General features: G+C 49.8%; 1 protein-coding gene across 1 annotated transcript in view; it reads left to right on the forward strand.

Annotated features, from left to right (window-relative positions):
* Window positions 1-16,386, forward strand: part of LOC125121863 (fer-1-like protein 4) — a 41,728-nt gene extending 25,342 nt beyond the window's left edge. The window contains exons 26-45 of the mRNA XM_047770179.1: window positions 31-204; window positions 650-766; window positions 852-1,013; window positions 3,276-3,471; window positions 3,614-3,672; window positions 3,747-3,878; window positions 5,356-5,398; window positions 5,491-5,591; window positions 5,667-5,804; window positions 5,896-6,012; window positions 10,549-10,676; window positions 10,869-11,039; window positions 11,464-11,618; window positions 12,186-12,346; window positions 13,169-13,254; window positions 14,357-14,455; window positions 14,690-14,931; window positions 15,461-15,738; window positions 15,826-15,926; window positions 16,022-16,386. Coding sequence (XP_047626135.1) covers window positions 31-204; window positions 650-766; window positions 852-1,013; window positions 3,276-3,471; window positions 3,614-3,672; window positions 3,747-3,878; window positions 5,356-5,398; window positions 5,491-5,591; window positions 5,667-5,804; window positions 5,896-6,012; window positions 10,549-10,676; window positions 10,869-11,039; window positions 11,464-11,618; window positions 12,186-12,346; window positions 13,169-13,254; window positions 14,357-14,455; window positions 14,690-14,931; window positions 15,461-15,738; window positions 15,826-15,926; window positions 16,022-16,214 — 2,853 coding nt within the window. The 3' untranslated portion in view covers window positions 16,215-16,386. The remainder of the gene's footprint in view (window positions 1-30; window positions 205-649; window positions 767-851; window positions 1,014-3,275; window positions 3,472-3,613; window positions 3,673-3,746; window positions 3,879-5,355; window positions 5,399-5,490; window positions 5,592-5,666; window positions 5,805-5,895; window positions 6,013-10,548; window positions 10,677-10,868; window positions 11,040-11,463; window positions 11,619-12,185; window positions 12,347-13,168; window positions 13,255-14,356; window positions 14,456-14,689; window positions 14,932-15,460; window positions 15,739-15,825; window positions 15,927-16,021) is intronic.
* Window positions 16,387-17,973: the final 1,587 nt, after the last annotated feature.

Genomic DNA, 17,973 nt, shown 5'->3' on the forward strand with positions numbered 1-17,973 from the left:
CTTTTGTCTTTACTGCCTTGATCCCCACAGGGACCCCCTGTGTTCCTGGGAAGGGCGCTGGCTGCCCCAAGGGTAAAGCTGATGGAGGACCCCTACCAATGGCCTGAGCTGCAATTCTTCCCCCTGAGGAAGGGGCCCCGGGCAGCTGGGGAACTCATTGCCACCTTTGAACTCATCGAACTGGACTACAGTAGCCGGCTTGAGGTCAGAGAGCTGTGGTCTCGCTGGCACAGGCCGTGGACCCCTCCTGCTATTCCTTTAGGCCATCCAGCTTCAGGGGTGTGGGCATGTCCCAGGGTTACCCCTCCAACTCCCTTACCCCTAGAGAAGGGAGGCTGAAGATCTGTCCTATGGTCACCTCATGGGACCTCCCAACTCCAGGGAGCACTAGAATGGACCTACCCTAGGTTCGCCTCCATCCCCAGAGAATCAGGCTGCGGGGTATCCTCATACCTCAGACACCCATCCTCCTTCCTACATGCGGCTGTTCCCTGAGACACCCCTCCCCGGCCCCCACCACCAATCCAGCCTTGCCACGATCCTCTGAATTTATTTTTCACCAGCAGCCCTACATTTCTCTTCCTGGAGCCCAGGCTTCCCCTCCTTTAGCCTAATTCCTCTTTGACCCTTGCTCTCTTGCTCCCTGCAGCCCTCAGTGCCGAGTGATGTGGAGCCCCAGGACCTGGCACCCCTGGTGGAGCCCCTCTCCGGACGCCTGTCCCTGCCTCCCCATGTGCGCCCGGTGCTCAGGGAGTTCCGAGTTGAGGTAGCACCGGGCACTCACTCCCTTCCCCACACCTGGGTGCCCCTCAGTCAGGTACAGGCTCCTGAACCTCACTTCTCAACCCCAGGTTCTGTTCTGGGGTCTAAGGGGCCTTGGTCGTGTGCATCTGTTCGAGGTGGAGCAGCCCCAGGTTGTACTGGAGGTGGCCGGTCAACGTGTGGAGTCTGAGGTCCTGGCCAGTTACCGTGAGAAGCCCAATTTCACTGAGCTTGTCAGGCATCTGACCGTGGTAAGGCCATGGGCTGGGGGCAAGAAGTCCTGGGCTGAGAAATGAGGGTGCAGGGATGGTGAATTCCCAGCTGGTTGCATCAGATTAACCCAGGAGGCACAAAACTTTCTACAAAGGGCCAGATTAAATATTTTAGGTTTTGTGGGCCATCAATCTCAGCTGCAATCATTCAGCTCTGCCACTGTAGCCTGTAAACATCCCTAGGCAACAAGGAAATGAGTGCATATGACTGTTCCAATAAAACTTTACTAAAACATTTTTATTATAGTTGATTTACAATGTTCTGTTTCTGCTGTATAGCAAAGTGACCCAGTCATACATACATTCCTCTTCTCATATTATCTTCCATCATGTTCTATCATAAGCAATTGGATATAGTCCCCTGCGCTCTACAGCAGCAATAAACTTTGTTTATAAAAACTGGCAGCAAGCCAGGTTTGGTTTACTGGCAATAATTTGCTGATCCCTGGATTAATTCATCAACTGGTGGTGCTCTATTGGCTCTGTTGAATGAGTGGATTAGCCAAAGTCATGAAGTGTGAGTCAAAGGAATCTAGTTTTTTGAGACACCAGGGGCTGGTGAGTGTATGAATGGTATATGTTTCCCCATCATTTCACTTTCAACCTAAAGAGTGTCTCTTGAACAGCGTGTTGTTGCACCTTTTTAAAATCCAGTTGACAATCTCTGTCTTTGATTGAGATGTTTAATACAGTCACATTTGCTGTTACTATGGATATGGTTAGATTTACATTTGCCACTCTGCTATTTGTTTTCTGTAAGTGTCACATATCTTTGTTCCTCTTTTACTGTCATCTTTGGTATTAAATAATCATTAATGTCCTGCTTTAATTCCTTAGTTGATATTTACTTAGTAGTTGCTCTAGGGATTACAGTATACATACTGATTTTTCACAATTGACTTTTTCTTTTTTTAATTACTCAATGAATTTTATTACATTTATAGGTTTACAACAGTCATCACAACCAAATTTTATAGCATTTCCATCTCAAACCCTCAGGGCATCCCCCCACCCCCCAACCTGTCTCATTTGGAAACCATAAGTTTTTCAAAGTCTATGAGTCAGTATCTGTTCTGCAAAGAAGTTCACTGTGTCCTTTTTTTAGATTCCACATGTAAGTGAAAGCATTTGATGTTGGTATCTCATTATCTGACTGACTGCACTTAGCATGATAATTTCTAAGTCCATCCATGTTATTGCAAATGCCGTTATTTCTTTCCTTTTAATGGCTGAGTAATATTCCATTGTGTATATGTACTACATCTTTATCCACTCCTTCATCGATGGGCATTTAGGTTGTTTCCATGTCTTGGGTGTTGTATATAGTGCTGCAGTGAATATTGGAGAACATGTGTCTTTTCACGTCATGGTTTCTCTGGATAGATGCCCAGGAGTGGGAACAATTAATTGACTTTAGATTGATACTAATTTAGTTCCAGTAAAATAGAGAAGCCTTCTTCATTATAACTCTATTCCTCCCTTCTTTGTGCTGTAACTGTCACATATATGTAAAATAAAACCATCAATATAGTGGTATTATAACAATTGTCTCCCCACCCAGGATCCAACAATAGATGTAGAATTTCTGGGTTAAAGGCCCTATACATAGTTTTATGGTTCAGAATCTATATTAGCAAACTAAGCATTGGTCCTTTGCATCATGATAACAACAACCACCTCATTTCTGGAGCTCCTGTCATGGCTTAGCAGTTAACCAACCCGACTAGCATCCATGAAGACACGGGTTAATCCAGGCCTCGCTCAGTGGGTTAAGGATCTGGCGTTGCCATGAGCTGTGGTGTAAGTTGCACACGTAGCTTGGATCCAGCATTGCTGTGTCTCTGGCATAGGCCGGTGGCTACAACTCCGATTGGACCCTGAGCCTGGGAACCTCCATATGCTGCAGATGCGGCCCTAAAAAGACAAAAAAAAACACAAAAAACAAAAAAACAAAACAAAATAAAAAACCCCCCTCATGCTTCTGATAGTACTTTGTAGGCTGCAAAGCACTTTTGTACCTGATATATCATGTGATATTTACCATAGTCTTTCCAATCCAGGATTGTGTCCCCTTTTTGGCTGGGAAATCAGTTCAGAAGGCAATGACTCACCAGAGATGGTGCAGTGAGGCTGTGGGCTTCAAATGCAGATTAACTGTATTGTTTTTTCATCCATCTCGGCGGCTGCCTCTCCTTCCTCCCTGAACCTGGAGAGACACAGGTCCTCTCTCCTTACCCCCAGGACCTGCCAGAGCAGCCTTACCTGCAGCCCCCTCTCAGCATCCTGGTGATTGAGCGCCGGGCCTTTGGCCGCACAGTGCTTGTGGGTTCCCACATTGTCTCCCACATGCTGAGATTCACACTCCGGGGTCATGAGGAGCCCCCTGAGGAGGAAGGAGAGGAGGATACAGAGGACCTGGTGCCCAAGGGACCTCAAGGTAAGGGGCCTTCCCCTTACAGGCCACCAGACAGATGTCTGTCTGGTTCCTGGCTAATATGGCTTCGGGGACCCTCCAGTGGGGCAAGGAGTCTGACTTCTACTTGCTTGACCTCCTCCTGGTGTCTTCTATCCCCTCTCAGGGCAGAGGTCCCCAGATCCCTTCCTGGCTGAAGGGGGGATACCAAGACGGCTCCTGAAGGTGATGGAGTATGGGGGTGGCTGGAGAAGGGGCTGGCAGGGCTTGGGGGTGGTGCTGAGTTCTTGCTCCCTCAGGCTCCTCTGAAGAAGCTCGCTCTGGGAGGCCTCTTGAATCAAGGCCCAGGGCTGGAGGAGGACATCCCAGATCCCGAAGAGCTTGACTGGTGGTCCAAGTACTATGCATCGCTCCAGGAGCTCCAGGGGCAGGTGAGGGCAGAGGCGGGTCTTGAGGGTAGGGGGCTGGAGGCAGAGAAGGGTAAATGGCAAGAAGAAGCATCTCATCAAACATGGAGCGCTACACTTTTTCATAGCTCTTTGTGCCAGCCATCTTTTCTCTTCTTCATCTTTCATCATCTTTGAGAAGCTGGGGATTATTAACGCCATTATCCTTTTTGGGGGCAGTGGGGGCTGCACCCACAGCATGTGGAAGTCCCTGGGCCAGTGACTGACTCTGAGCCACAGCAAGGCCAGATCCTTAACCCACTGCACCACAATGAGAACCCTGCCACATATGTAATTTTAGCATTGGCCACAGCCACATTAAAAAAGTAAAAGGAGGAGTTCCTGTCGTGGCGCAGTGGTTAACGAACCCGACTAGGAACCATGAGGTTGCGGGTTCAATCCCTGCCCTTGCTCAGTGGGTCAAGGATCCAGTGTTGCCATGAGCTGTGGTGTAGGTTGCAGACACAGCTCAGATCCTGTGTTGCTGTGGCTCTGGTGCAGGCCGGCGGCTACAGCTCCGATTAGACCCCTGGCCTGGGAACCTCCATATGCCACGGGAGTGGCCCTAGAAAAGGCAAAAAGACAAAAAAAATAAATAAAAAATAAAGTAAAAGGAAACAGGCAAAATTGATTTTTGTAATATATTTTATTTAACCTAGTACATCTACAATATCATTTCAGGAATACAGTATCATTTCAAGAACCATCATAAACAATTAATAATGAGACATTTTACATTCTTATTTTATACTAGTCTTTAAAATCTGGTGTGTATTTACACTTCTAGCGCCTCTCAGTTTGGACCAGCCACATTTCAAGTACTCAGTAGCCACATGCAGCTGGTGGTTATATGTCAGGTCCGTAGATAACCTAAGGCTTTGAAAACGCAAGTGGCGCAATCCCCTGGTGACTTAGCAGGTTAAGGATCCAGTGTTGTCACTGCTGTGGCTTGGGTCACCCTGGCCTGGGAACTACCACATGCCACAGGTGCAGCCAAAAAAATAAAATAAGTAAAATCAGGAAATAAACTTAAAATAGAAAATGCAGGAGTTCCCATTGTGGCTCAGGGGGTTAAGAACCTGACTAGTATCCATGAGGATGCAGGTTCAATCCCTGGCCTCGCTCAGTGGGTTAAGGATCCAGTGTTGCCACGAGCTATGGTGTAGGTTGCAGACTTGGCTCAGATCTTGTGTTGCTTCATTGCTGTGGCTGTAGCTGTGGAATAGGATGGCAACTGTAACTCTGATTCAAGCCCTAGCCTGGGTACTTCCATATGCCTTGGATACGGCCCTAAAAAGACCAAAAAAAAAAGAAAGAAAGAAAAAGAAAAGAAAGAAGAAAATGCAAGTGGCTTACCCAGCTGTAACTTGAACTAAGGTTTCCCAACTCTCTATCCTGGGAAAGGGGTAGATTAGAGAGGCGAAGTGCAGGGAAGAATCTCTAACCTTGCTTTTGATTTCAGACCAACTTTGATGAGGATGAAATGGATGATCCAGGGGATTCAGGTAAGAGATGATGCTTTCTTGCTTCCCTTCTTTCTGTCTCTCCCCCTCTCCCAATGCCAATATTGCTAATGGGGCACTTCTGCTGTTCCCAGATGGGGTTAACCTCATATCTGTGGATGGGGAAGCCCAAGACCAGGGGGAGGCTGAAATCAAAGGCCCCGTGTTCCAGAAAAAAGCAATTGCCACTCTGAAGGTAACTGGGGGCTGAGAGGGGGGATTCTGCTTGGATTCTGGACATTGGGCTGTCACCAAGGCCCTCGTCTTTCAGATTTACAACCACTCCCTAGAGGAAGAGTTTAACCACTTTGAAGACTGGCTGAATGTGTTTCCCCTGTACCGAGGGCAAAGGGGTCAGGATGGAGATGGAGCGGAAGAAGGGTCTGGAAACCTTGTGGGCAAGTTCAAGGTATGTTTGGGGAAGGAATAGGGGTCCAGGGAGCACAGATGGGGATGCAGGAGGAAGACTCTCTTAATAGTATCTTTTCTGCTTCACCCAGGGCTCCCTCCTCATTTACCCTGAAGCAGAGGCCATGTCCTTCTCTGAGCCCCAGATCTCCCGGGGGATCCCACAGAACCGGCCCATCAAGCTCCTGGTCAGAGTGTATGTTGTAAAGGTGAGCATCCACTGGGCTGGCATGCTTCTAACTCCTGGAAAGGTATGTACATGAACCTACAGACTGAAGGGATCTGAGACCAGCTTCTTCATTTTTCAGATAGGAAATCTTAGGTACAAAATTAAGAGACTCCCCAGAGTCACACAGCTTGCTCACAGCAGAACCTGCATTTAGAGCTTAGGTCCCCTGATCATAGTTCTAGTCCCACAGAGTAGGGAATATCATTCCAGGAGGAGCGCAGCTCTGAGTGTAAAGCTTTGTGATGGCCTGTCGTCAGATACTTTGGTACAGTATGGGCCTCCCATTGCTGCAGTTTGCATGGGGCACCCGGCAAGGGCCCTGAAATTTCCTTAAAGGCGTCTCAGGGAGCAAGGAAATGAGTAGGTTGCTGCCCCTTCACTCCCAGCACTAGAGCACATGAAGTACTTTTATCTAGTTTACATATGGGAGTTCTGACTAAGATGTGAGTAAAGAAACATTCTGTGACACTCTTCTACCATAATCTAAGCATCCTAGAGTGTGTAAGTTAGACAGCAGTAAACTGGACCTTTGGCTTCTAGCAACATTGCAGACTTGGTGATCTGAAATAACTTCCTGATAAAATACATCCAGCAGTGCTAGATAAGCAATCCCTTTTTTTTTTTTTTTTTGTTATGCACTCAGCATGTGGAAGTTGCCTGACCAGATATCGAACCCATGCCATAGCAATGACAATGCCAGGTCTTTAACTGCTAGGCTACCAGGGAACTCCTTTGATAAACAATTTGTTACACAAATACTAAGCTCATAAGAAAGGGAATTCCTAATGGGCCAAAATGGGAAAATAGCAGGAATCCCTGAACAAACCCTGAAGTCATTCTCTTGAGAGGATTTGTCCATACCTGGACCCCAAGCCTTAGATTCTAACATCTGAGAGCCTAGTCCAGGTAGGAGCCACAACTAAGATCCTTGCATGAAGCAGCACCAGGAAGGGCTCTGCTCTCAATGAAAGGTGGGCCAAAGGAAGCCTTTAAGGAAAATGGTCTGCCTTAGCCTCTGTTCTGATTGGGGGAAATAGAAAAAATGCCTTCCCTAATTATTTACTGTTAGAGTTTTACCCTCACATTGATTTATGACCTGAATTTTCATCACCTGTTTAGTCCAGAAAACTCAAAGTCAAGAGATCGGCTTGAAATGGTCCCAAATCAGGCTTCACAAGACTCTAGATTTAGATCACCAAATCTGGTTTCACAGTCTCTAAGAAAACTATGAGGAAGAGTTGTTAGAAAGAAAACAAAGGAGAATTAGATTTCTAAGGGGTTTGGATGTCAGAATTTTCAAACATTAGAAATATAAACAACTTTAAGATTATTTTATAAGCAGAGAACAAGAGACTATAAAAAGTAGGCAGTTTTTGCCCACTTTTGCTAGAAGCAGAAGGTCCAGATGACTTCTCATTTACACAAAAAATAAGAATATACAATTTCTAAGGATGGAGGACCTTTAAAAATCATATCTTATTGGAGTTCCCACTGTAGCACAGTGGGTTAAGAATCCCACTGAAGTGGCTTGGGTTGCCATGGAGGCACAGGTTCAATCCCCAGACTGGTGCAGTGGGTTAAAGGATCCAGCACTGCTGCAGCTATGGCATAGATCATAGCTGTGGCTCAGATTCAATCCCTGGCCCGGGAACTTCCCTATGCCACAGGTGTGGCCATTAAAAAAAGAGGAAGAAGAGTACCTGCAGTAGCTGCTCTCCATGTAAGAAAGAAAAAAATTCAAGAAAATACATATTTGTTCCTTTGTGTACCAGAAATATAGGAAGGATAAACTAGAAACTAAAGGGATTGGTTTAACTAGAGTGTGGATGGGAGTTCTTGTTGTGGCTCAGCGGTAACGAACTCAACTAGTATCCATGATTGATCCCTGGCCTTGCTCAGTGGGTTAAGGATCCAGCGTTGCCATAGCTGTGGTGTAGGTCGCAGATGCGGCTCGGATCTGGTGTTGCTGTGGCTCTGGCGTAGGCTGGCAGCTACAGCTCTGATTAGACCCCTAGCCTGGGAACCTCCATGTGCTTCAGGTGCGGCCCTAGAAAAGACAAACAAACAAACAAAATTTCTATGAAAGAACAAAGTACCAAGAGTAGTCAAGACAATTTTGAAGAACAATGTAGAAAGATAAGAATTATTATAAGCTACAGTAATTAAGACAGTGCGGGTTTGGCATGGGTATAGATGATTTAGGCCAATGGGACAAGGTAGAAATTTTAAAAACGGACTAGGAGTTCCCTAGTGGCCTAGCAGTTAAGGCTTCAGTATTGTTACTGCTGTGACTTGGGTCTGATCCCTGGCCCAGGAACTTCCTCATGCCGTGGGTGTGACAAAAACAACAAAACAACAACAACAACAAACAGACACAGACATAGATGGAACAGAGTTGGCACTGCAGAGCATGTGGGGGGAAATGTGTTCTAAAAATGACCCATGAAAATGGATTCTCTATGTGGAAAAAATAAAATGAAACTCCTACCTTATATGGCATCCACAAAAAAAATCCAGATAAATCAAATATTTGACTATGAAAAGCGAAACTGTGAGGAAATGTTTAAATATCTTTATGATCTTGGATGTGGGGAAGTTTTCCTAATAGTACAAACCATAAATCAGGAAAAAAATGATACCTGTGACTACATTCAGATTAAACTTCCAGGCATCCACTAACACTTTAAATTAAATGATAGGACAGGACACAGACTGGGGGCAGGTGTTTACCCTATGCACAAGCAATAAACGGTTAGTGTCTGCAATATGTGTAAGTAACTCCCATAAATCTTTCTTTTTTTCTTTTTTCTTTTTTTTCTTTTCCAGGGCCACAGCTGCGGCATATGGAGGTTCCCAGGCTAGGGGTTTAGTCGAAGCTGTAGCTGCCGGCCTGCACCAGAGCCACAGCAACACAGGATCTGAGCTGTGTCTGCAACCTACACCACAGCTCATGGCAACGCCAGATCCTTAACCCACTGAGCGAGGCCAGGGATCAAACCCTCAACCTCATGGTTCCTAGTTGGATTCATTAACCACTGAGCTATGATGGGAACTCCTCTCCCATAAATCTTTAAGGAGCAGACAGAAAAAAAAAAGAAAAATTGAGAAAAATGTGAAAAGGCAATTGACAGAAGAAACTCTAGTGGCCAATAACCTATTAAAAATCATATACTCTCATTGTAATCTGACAGACAAATAATTAAAACCATGAAAAACTAATTTCCCTCTTTTTTTTTTTTTTTTTGTCTTTTTAGGGCTGTACCCACAGGATATGGAAGTTCCTGGGTTAGGGGTTGAATCGGAGCTACAGCTGCCGGCCTACGCCACAGCCGCAGCAATGCCAAATCCTTTAACCCACTCAGCAAGGCCAGGGACTGAACCCACATCCTCATGGATACTAGTTGGGTTTATTACTGCTGAGCCATGACAGAAGTCCCTATTTTTCTTTTTTTGACCTCACCCATGACATGTAGAAGTTCCCAGACCAGGGCTCAAACCTGTGCCACAGCATAGACTCAAGCCGCTGCAGTTTCAATACTGGATCCTTAATCTGCTATTCCATAGGGAACTCCTAATTTCCCTCCCTTTAATTGGTGCAATTAGACAGGAGCCGTGGCAGCTGTGGAGCTCTGTCTGTCCCAGTATGGGTGAGCAGGTGTATTAGTGCAACGTCCCTTTTACCACGTAAAGTAACATATACATAGGCTCAGGACAGTGGTACTTGGACATCTTTGTGGGGGGCGTTCTGCCTGCCACAGAATGTAAACTGCTATAACAACTTTGGAGACAGGCTGGCAGTATTTAGTAAAATGGAAGATTCTCGGAGTTCCCTGGTGGCTCAGCTGGTTAAGGATCCAGTGTTGTCACTACTGTGGTGCAGGTTCAGTCTCTGGCTTGGGGACTTCTACATCCTGCAGGTACAGCCAAGAAAAAAAATGCATATAGTTTAAATTATGCAAAATAGTGCTATGTGTTGTTTAGGGGCACATGTATATGTAGTAAAAGTATTTTTACCTTTTTCTTTTTGTGAGAGTGAAATACCAAATAAAGGGTTCTAGCTGCTTAAGGGATGAAAGGAAATTAAGTCAGGTAAGAGGATTTAGGGGGACATTTGTCAGTAGAGTTTTACCTATGAAGCTGGGCACATGCATGCTCATTGTATCACTTTTATTTAAAATATTTTTAATTTAAATAGTAAAATATGCTCATTGTAAAAAATGAAAATCAACTGATATAGAAAGTTATAAAGTAGGTCCCTTATTCATCTTCCACATTCCATGAGCCATCTTTGTTTCATTATATTTTTTTACACCAATTTGTGTCTTAATTATTTCAATAATTAATTTAAAAGAAAATAAAGATGATCTTATCCAACCTCTCAGCTAACTCCTTGCAGTGGAAGATCTCTCCTCGGTAACTTCCTGTTGCCACTTAATTGGAGAGAAGGTCCAGCAGGGACAACCTTGGGTTATGACAATGACATTTCTCTCAGTTTCACCCTGTCCTATCTCCCTAGGCTACCAACCTGGCTCCGGCGGATCCCAACGGCAAAGCAGACCCCTACGTGGTGGTGAGCGCTGGCCGGGAGCGGCTGGACACCAAGGAGCGCTACATCCCTAAGCAACTGAACCCCATCTTTGGAGAGTGAGGCTGGGGCCTGGGCTGGGGAATAGGAGTAGCTTTGCCATCTAGCCCAGTGTCTCTCCCTCAGGCAGCTGGTGTGGTGATGGGGCGGGGGGGGATGGACAGAGGCTGCTGCGTCCCCTCACACCCCTACCCCCACAAGATCGCCTCCTAGGCGTGGAGATGTCCCCAGCCCTGCTCTCTCCTGGCCAGGGTCCTGGAGCTCAGCATCTCTCTCCCTGCTGAGCCAGAGCTGACTGTGGCTGTGTTTGATCATGACCTTGTGGGTTCTGATGACCTCATCGGAGAGACCCACATTGATCTGGAAAACCGATTCTACAGCCACCACAGGGCAAACTGTGGGCTGGCGTCCCAGTATGACATGTGAGTCCAGCAGGGCCCTCAGGAGCCATTCGAAGTCTGACCAAAGACATTCAAGCTCACATCCCACCTGTGTGTCCAGATCCTTTGATTTCATAGGAGGGGGACTCACCCTTGACCAAGACATTATGGCTTAGTGGTCAAGAAATGGGCTTGGGAGTTGGGGTCCTGTGACTAGTAAGTCACTTGGCCTCCCTGAGCATCAATTTCCTCATCTGAAAAATGGAGGTAATTATATCAATATCGCCTTTATAGGAGCACCTGGCATGCATATTTAATTTTCACAGTTACCGTAAGCACGGACTAACCTGTCCGCCATGCAGCTTAAACCTGGATCCCGTGTTTTCAAGGGTCCCATCCCTGCACCTGTCCCCAGTCATGTTCATATGCTGGATCCAACTGAGGTACCTTCTTTTCCTGCCTTCAGGGATGGGTACAATGCCTGGCGTGATGCATTCCGGCCTTCACAGATCCTGGCAGGGCTGTGCCAGCGCTGTGGCCTCCCTGCTCCTGAATACCGAGCTGGAGCTGTCAAGGTGGGCAGCAAAGTCTTTCTGACACCGCCAGAGACTCTGCCCCCAGGTACCAGCCTCTCTCTGCTGGACAGTCCAGATAGTGGAGCAAGATGGTAGAACAAGTTACCGGGGTCCCTGGTGCCCAGGCTAGTGTGCTCCCCAAAGAGCCCACCTCCTTCTGCAAGCAGAGGAGGTGAGTTTGGCTGAGTAAGGACCATGGTGGAGACAAAATGGTCTTTGTTGGTGAGCGTGAGATCCCCAAAGAGCCCTAGTGGACCACCTCATAGCCCTAAGTAATTGAGGACACAGAGTGGCCCATAAGGGGTCCCATACAACATACAATATGGCTACAGAATTTAGCTCACATTTCATAAATGGCCAGTAGTGCATTCTCTAAACAAGGCCTGCACAAAGGCCACAGCCCCTCCAATCCCACTGTCCCTGTGACTGCTGGCCCTTCACTGGCTTCTTACAGAAGTACCCTCCACTTTCTGTGCATTGTGGATTTGCCCTCCCAGCCCAGGTAGGATTTGTCCTAAGCAGTAGCTGCCTCAGCCTAGAGCATCTTTTAAGGGGCGGTGGAAGGAGAATTGAGAACTGTGCGGAACCCAAACTCACACACTTCTTGTTGCAGGTGGAGGGAGCTCCAAAGTGGCAAGTGAGGTCCCTGAGGAGGCCCAGGCATTGCTGGTGCTGCGGCGTTGGCAGGAGATGCCGAGGCTTGGGATCCAGCTGGTACCTGAGCATGTAGAAACACGGCCCCTCTACCATCCCCGAAGTCCAGGGCTGCTGCAGGTGAGAGAGGACTCAGCACCACCCTCAGAATTCCAGGACTCCCACCTGGTCCTGGACCTGGCATCCCTGGATGCTCTTTCCCTGAGCACTGCCACTTCTGACTCTGGCTCCTCATCCTGGTTCCCAGCATCCCCATTTCAGACTTGGTCTTCCATCCCAGACTCCATAACCCCACCTTGGATCCTAGTTCTTTTTTTTTTTTTGTCTTTTTTGTCTTTTTATCTGTTGTTGTTGTTGTTGTTGCCATTTCTTGGGCCGCTCCTGCGGCATATGGAGGTTCCCAGGCTAAGGGTCGAATCAGAGCTGTAGCCGCCGGCCTACGCCAGAGCCACAGCAACGTGGGATCCGAGCCGCGTCTGCAACCTACACCACAGCTCACGGCAACGCCGGATCGTTAACCCACTGAGCGAGGGCAGGGACCGAACCCGCAACCTCATGGTTCCTAGTCGGATTTGTTAACCACTGCGCCACGACGGGAACTCCGGATCCTAGTTCTGAAGGATCCCTACCCCTTGGTCACCAAGGCTCAGACATGGCATTCCCAACCTGTTCTCTACCCCAGATTCCTGGGATCTGGACCTGGGGAACACTAGATGTCACTTTTGATCTCAGGCTTCCACTTCTGGGGCCTCATCTCTGAACCCCCAGGCTAAGCCTGGAACCCTGCACTTCAGACTCCACATTCTTCCTTATCCCTCAGGATCTGCCCTCTTAACCCCCAGCTCTCCTCTCCACCTGGGGCAAGGTGCAGCCTCCGATGACAGGGCCCTTAGGGTAGGTGGGACCCCAGCAAGGCCCTTCAGCCTCATCCTGTGCTGGCAGGGATCCCTTCACATGTGGATTGACATCTTCCCACGAGATGTGCCTGCCCCACCCCCAGTGGATATCAAGCCTCGGCAGCCAATCAGGTGAGAGAGAGTCCTGGATCCTCCTCCACAGGCAGGCACATCTTACCTTGTACAAGGGCCCCCAGTGAAGCAGGCAGTACTGACCCAGGCTTCAGGTAGGTGAGCCATTAAATTTCCTTTTGTTCATAAGCCACTGTGAGTTGGGTGTCTGTCACACAAATACCAACCAACTCCCTTCTGACCTGAGCCTGAGAGGAGGGCATGTGCGCTTCAGATGTTGTCAGCAGGCTGTCATTGTCTATCTCTTGGCTTTGCTTTCCTTGGTGTCACTCTTCAGAGAGGCTTTCGCAGTCTGGGGTCAGAGTGGCTTATAAGGGTGCCTGGCTTTTAACAGTATCAGGCTTACATCTTACCAACTGGACTACTTGAGCAGAAAAGTAAACACCTCTTTCCCAGTTAGAGCAAGAGTTTTGGGCTGGCTCTCATCAGACCAACTTGGGTCAAAGGCTGGTTCCTGAACCACTCATTGTGATCAGGGGCTGTAATATGTTGATTGGCTGGTCCTGGGTGATGTTCTAGGTGATGACCCCATCTCTGGAGCCAGGTAGGGGACGGTGTACCCCACAGGGTCACACAGATCGACAGCAGTAGGGGTGGCCTGGGGAAAATAAGGGTGCTGTCAAAAAATTAGAGGAAACTGATAACTGGGCAAGAGAAAACAACAGATATCCAGGACTCATGACAGCCAAGGACCGGGCTATCTGGGGTAGGATCAAGAGTGTCGCAGCCTCTCCTTCTGTACCTCAGGGGCTTCATGCTGTCATCCCCTCTCGGTCTCTCGTTCTCCTACTTGTCTTTGCTCGCACAGCACTTTGGCTTGTGGTGGTTCCAGCTCTGCATCTGACGCTATGTGATAACCTTTCGAGGTCTTGATTCCAAATGTATGGAGGGAGAACCTCACTGGCCCAGCTTGGGTCAGCAGACCCTTGGGTACAGTCTGCAGTGGCTAGGGTGTCAGTGATACCTGGGGCTGCCTGGTCACCCAGATGGGCACACATCGGATGCTCTATGAATACCAGTGGCCCTTGCCCAGGTCCTTCCTGCAGCCCCTCCCGGGAACCCTCTCTGGAGTCTGAAAACCCTCCCCCAACCCATCCCTCAGCTGTGAGCTCAGAGTCATCATCTGGAACACGGAGGATGTAGTTCTGGATGACGTGAACCCGCTCACTGGAGAGATGTCAAGCGACATATATGTGAAAAGGTAGGCCTGCAGGCTGGGCCGGGCACGTGGCTGTGTACTGAGGTGAGATTGAGAACAGGGGCTTGGGCCCTGGGCTGAGCCAGAGCTCTGTCCCCTAGGCCCTGGACAGTGGCTGCAGCTGGGTGGAGGGACTGGGCTGGTGGTGAGTGGAGGGGCAGGCTGGGTGAGGAGCCGGTTCCAGCTTGGCCCAGGCACAGATGCCCACCCCTCAGCCTGCACCCTTCCCGATTCCAGCTGGATGAAGGGGCTGGAGCCTGACAAGCAGGAGACGGACGTTCACTTCAACTCTCTGACTGGGGAGGGGAACTTCAACTGGCGCTTCGTGTTCCGTTTCGACTACCTGCCCACGGAGCGTGAGGTGAGCGTCTGGCGCCGCCCTGGACCCTTCGCCCTGGAGGAAGCTGAGTTCCGGCAGCCCGCTGTGCTGGTCCTGCAGGTCTGGGACTATGACCGCATCTCCGCCAACGACTTCCTCGGTACTGGCTAGGGGCCCTCCTACCTCAGCCCCAGGTCCCACTTTCTGCCCTCATTGCCCTGCCCCTGGTCCCTGGTCCCTGGGTTGCCTCTCTAACCCGACCCTGAATCCTGGATTTCAGACCCAGGGTCATCAACCTTTGCTTTCTGGCCTCATTACTGAGCTTCTTCAGCCCTGAGCACCATAACCTCCATTCCCACTCAAAGTCAGTCCTCTGATTTGACCTGAGCTCAGGTTACTCTATACACCAATCCATGGCCTGTAGTCTGTCTCTGCTTTGGCAGTCTGGTCCCATCCTGGGCTGTTTCATCAGGGTCTGACATTTGGGTTGTGGTGTGTGGTCCACAGCTGTGGCCTGACCACTACATCCTAAGTCTTGATGCCCCGCCTTCCCATCTGGCTGTGCCACCTCCTCCCCCAGCCTGTCGTCAACCCCGGGCTCTGCTTCCTTGGTGTCGTTCTCAGGGAAGGGAGGGTGGCTCAGATAAACCTTGATCTCCCGCCTTACCTAGAGAACTCTGGATTTACAGGGTCCCTGGAGCTGCAGCTACCAGACATGGTGCGAGGGGCGCGGGGCCCTGAGCTCTGCTCCGTGCGGCTGGCCCGGGAAGGGGCTGGGCCAAGGTGTAATCTGTTTCGCTGTCGCCGCTTGCGGGGCTGGTGGCCTGTGGTGAAGCTGCGAGAGCCAGAGGACGAGGAGCGGGAGCAGCGGGAGGCTCAAGCTGGCAAGAAGAGGAAGAAGAGGAGGAGGGGCCGGCCAGAAGACTTGGAGTTCAAGGATGCAGGAGGCAACGTCTACATCCTCACAGTGGGTACAGCCGGGGCAGGAACCAGGCCAGGCAGGGGCCAGACCTGAGCCCGCCTAAGGGCTTGGCCTCTGTTCCCCCTTTTCTAGGGGAAAGTAGAGGCAGAGTTTGAGCTGCTGACTGTGGAGGAGGCTGAGAAACGGCCAGTGGGGAAGGGACGCAAGGAGCCGGAGCCCTTGGAGAAGCCCAAGTGAGTGGGCAGCACAGGAGGCGGGCCAGAGCCTGGGGAAGGCTGAAGGGCAGCCAGGGGCTTCCTCATCACTACCACCACCTATCCCCCCACAGCCGCCCCAAAACCTCCTTCAACTGGTTTGTGAACCCGTTGAAGACCTTTGTCTTCTTCATCTGGCGCCGGTACTGGCGCATCCTGCTGTTGCTGCTGCTGCTGGCGCTCATCACCATCTTCCTCCTCCTCGTCTTCTACACCATGCCCGGCCAGATCAGCCGGGTCATCTTCCACCCTCTCCACGGACCCTGACTGACCCTGGACATTCGTCCCACAATGTCGACGCCTCAACTCCTGCTCCTGGCGTCCTTCCCACCAGTAGGAACCCTGCCAGAGTTCACCACTTTCTCCGAGTAACCCTTATCAAGCATCCACTCTGTCACCTGAACACATGCTGTGGAGAATAAATAATACTGGAGGCAGAGAACAGAGATGTTCTTGGGTGGCCTCAGGTGCTGGGATTCACTGGACTAATGAATACACAGGATGGGGGGCTGCCTGTGTGCCATGAATAGGACCTGGTGGGGGTTTGCCACTGAGATGTCGTGCCCTCTGCCCAGCCTGCCTGATGCTCCTGCTCCCATGAGGAGCAGGACTAGTGGGAGGTGCAAGCCTGGCAAGCTGGCCAATGGCTGAGTCCCTCCCACCTGATCGGCCATGGCTGCCAAGATAGTGAAATCCTTTATGTGCTTTGTGAACTTCCACCAAACCCCAAAGAGTAGGCAGATTACTTAGGATGCTTTTGGTTGCAAGTGATAGAAATCCCAACCCAAAGTGACTTAAGCCAAAAGAGAATTTATTGACTTACACAGCTGTAATTCCCAGGGTTTGGCTGGCTTCAAGTGCTGTTTGCCACAGGGTTCCAATGTCACCAAGACTGGTTCTCTGCCTCCAAGGTTGGCACCACTGTCCTCAGGGGAAGCTTATTTGCAGACAAGATCTCTCCTTGGAAGTGCAGGAGGGCTGTGGCAACCCCACGTCTCCCCATACCCATGTCCAGAAGGAAGGAAAGCTCTCCTAGTCCTGCCAGAGCCACGGGCTCTGGGTCACCAGGGCCAGAGGGGTGGGTTATACTGACTGGGGCCCCCCTCTGGAGCTTAGGGTGGGAGATCCACCCTCCTCCCAAATCACATAACCTCACAGGGTAGGCAGGGAGGTCCCCAGAGGAAACTATATACCGTTAACAAGGGGGAATGGTTCCCGGGTGACCAAAAAAACAAAGCTGGCAAGATGCGACAAATGCCCACCAATAACACATCCAAGGTCACAGCTTATAAGTGACCACATCAGAGCTGGGTCTTGGGTCTGTCTGCCTCCAGTGGTTTTGCTGTCATTGCCCTTCTTTGCTTTCTGTCCGCATCTCCCCCCACTACTGCCTTACATCGTAACTCCCTGAGAAATGATCAGCTGAATTGACCAGCTATTAAGGTCTTTGGTTCCCGGGCTGTGCTGTGGGGGGATCTCAGGGCGGTTCCCTGCACCTCTCAAGGGCTGTAATGGGAAGCCCTGACTAGGTTCAAAGCCAGGGTCTGATGCTAGCTCTGCTCCAGAATGGCCACTGCTACCTTCCCTCTGTTTTTCAGTTCTGTGTCCACCTAGGATATCGCAAAGGACCTAGCTGGACCCTTTGGGCACCAGCACAGCAGGGGCTTGGCACAGAGCAAGATGAGTAGGAGGGGATCTGGTGACTGAGCCCAGGATAGCAGGGAGGGGCCCCCCTTTAAACTCACAAGCCTGGGGGCCGTGCGGACTCATCCTATTACAGTCCAGCTTAGCCCTGGGCTGAACCCAAAAGGCTTAAAGACCACAGTGCAGGAGGGACTGATGATGGCTGTGGGGTGGACATCGGTCTGGTCTGAATAAGGCCCTATTAAGCAGGGGATGTGCAGGTGGGACTCCCAGAGGCATCTGGCTCTGATTTGTCAGTCCTGACTGCCCTCAACAAGTGGCTGTGATGAGGGGTTGTTCCCAGGCTCCAGCCAGACCCAAGAACCACACGGAGACCAGCAAG

Source organism: Phacochoerus africanus, chromosome 3, assembly GCF_016906955.1.
Source record: "Phacochoerus africanus isolate WHEZ1 chromosome 3, ROS_Pafr_v1, whole genome shotgun sequence".
NCBI classification, from domain to species: domain Eukaryota; kingdom Metazoa; phylum Chordata; class Mammalia; order Artiodactyla; family Suidae; genus Phacochoerus; species Phacochoerus africanus.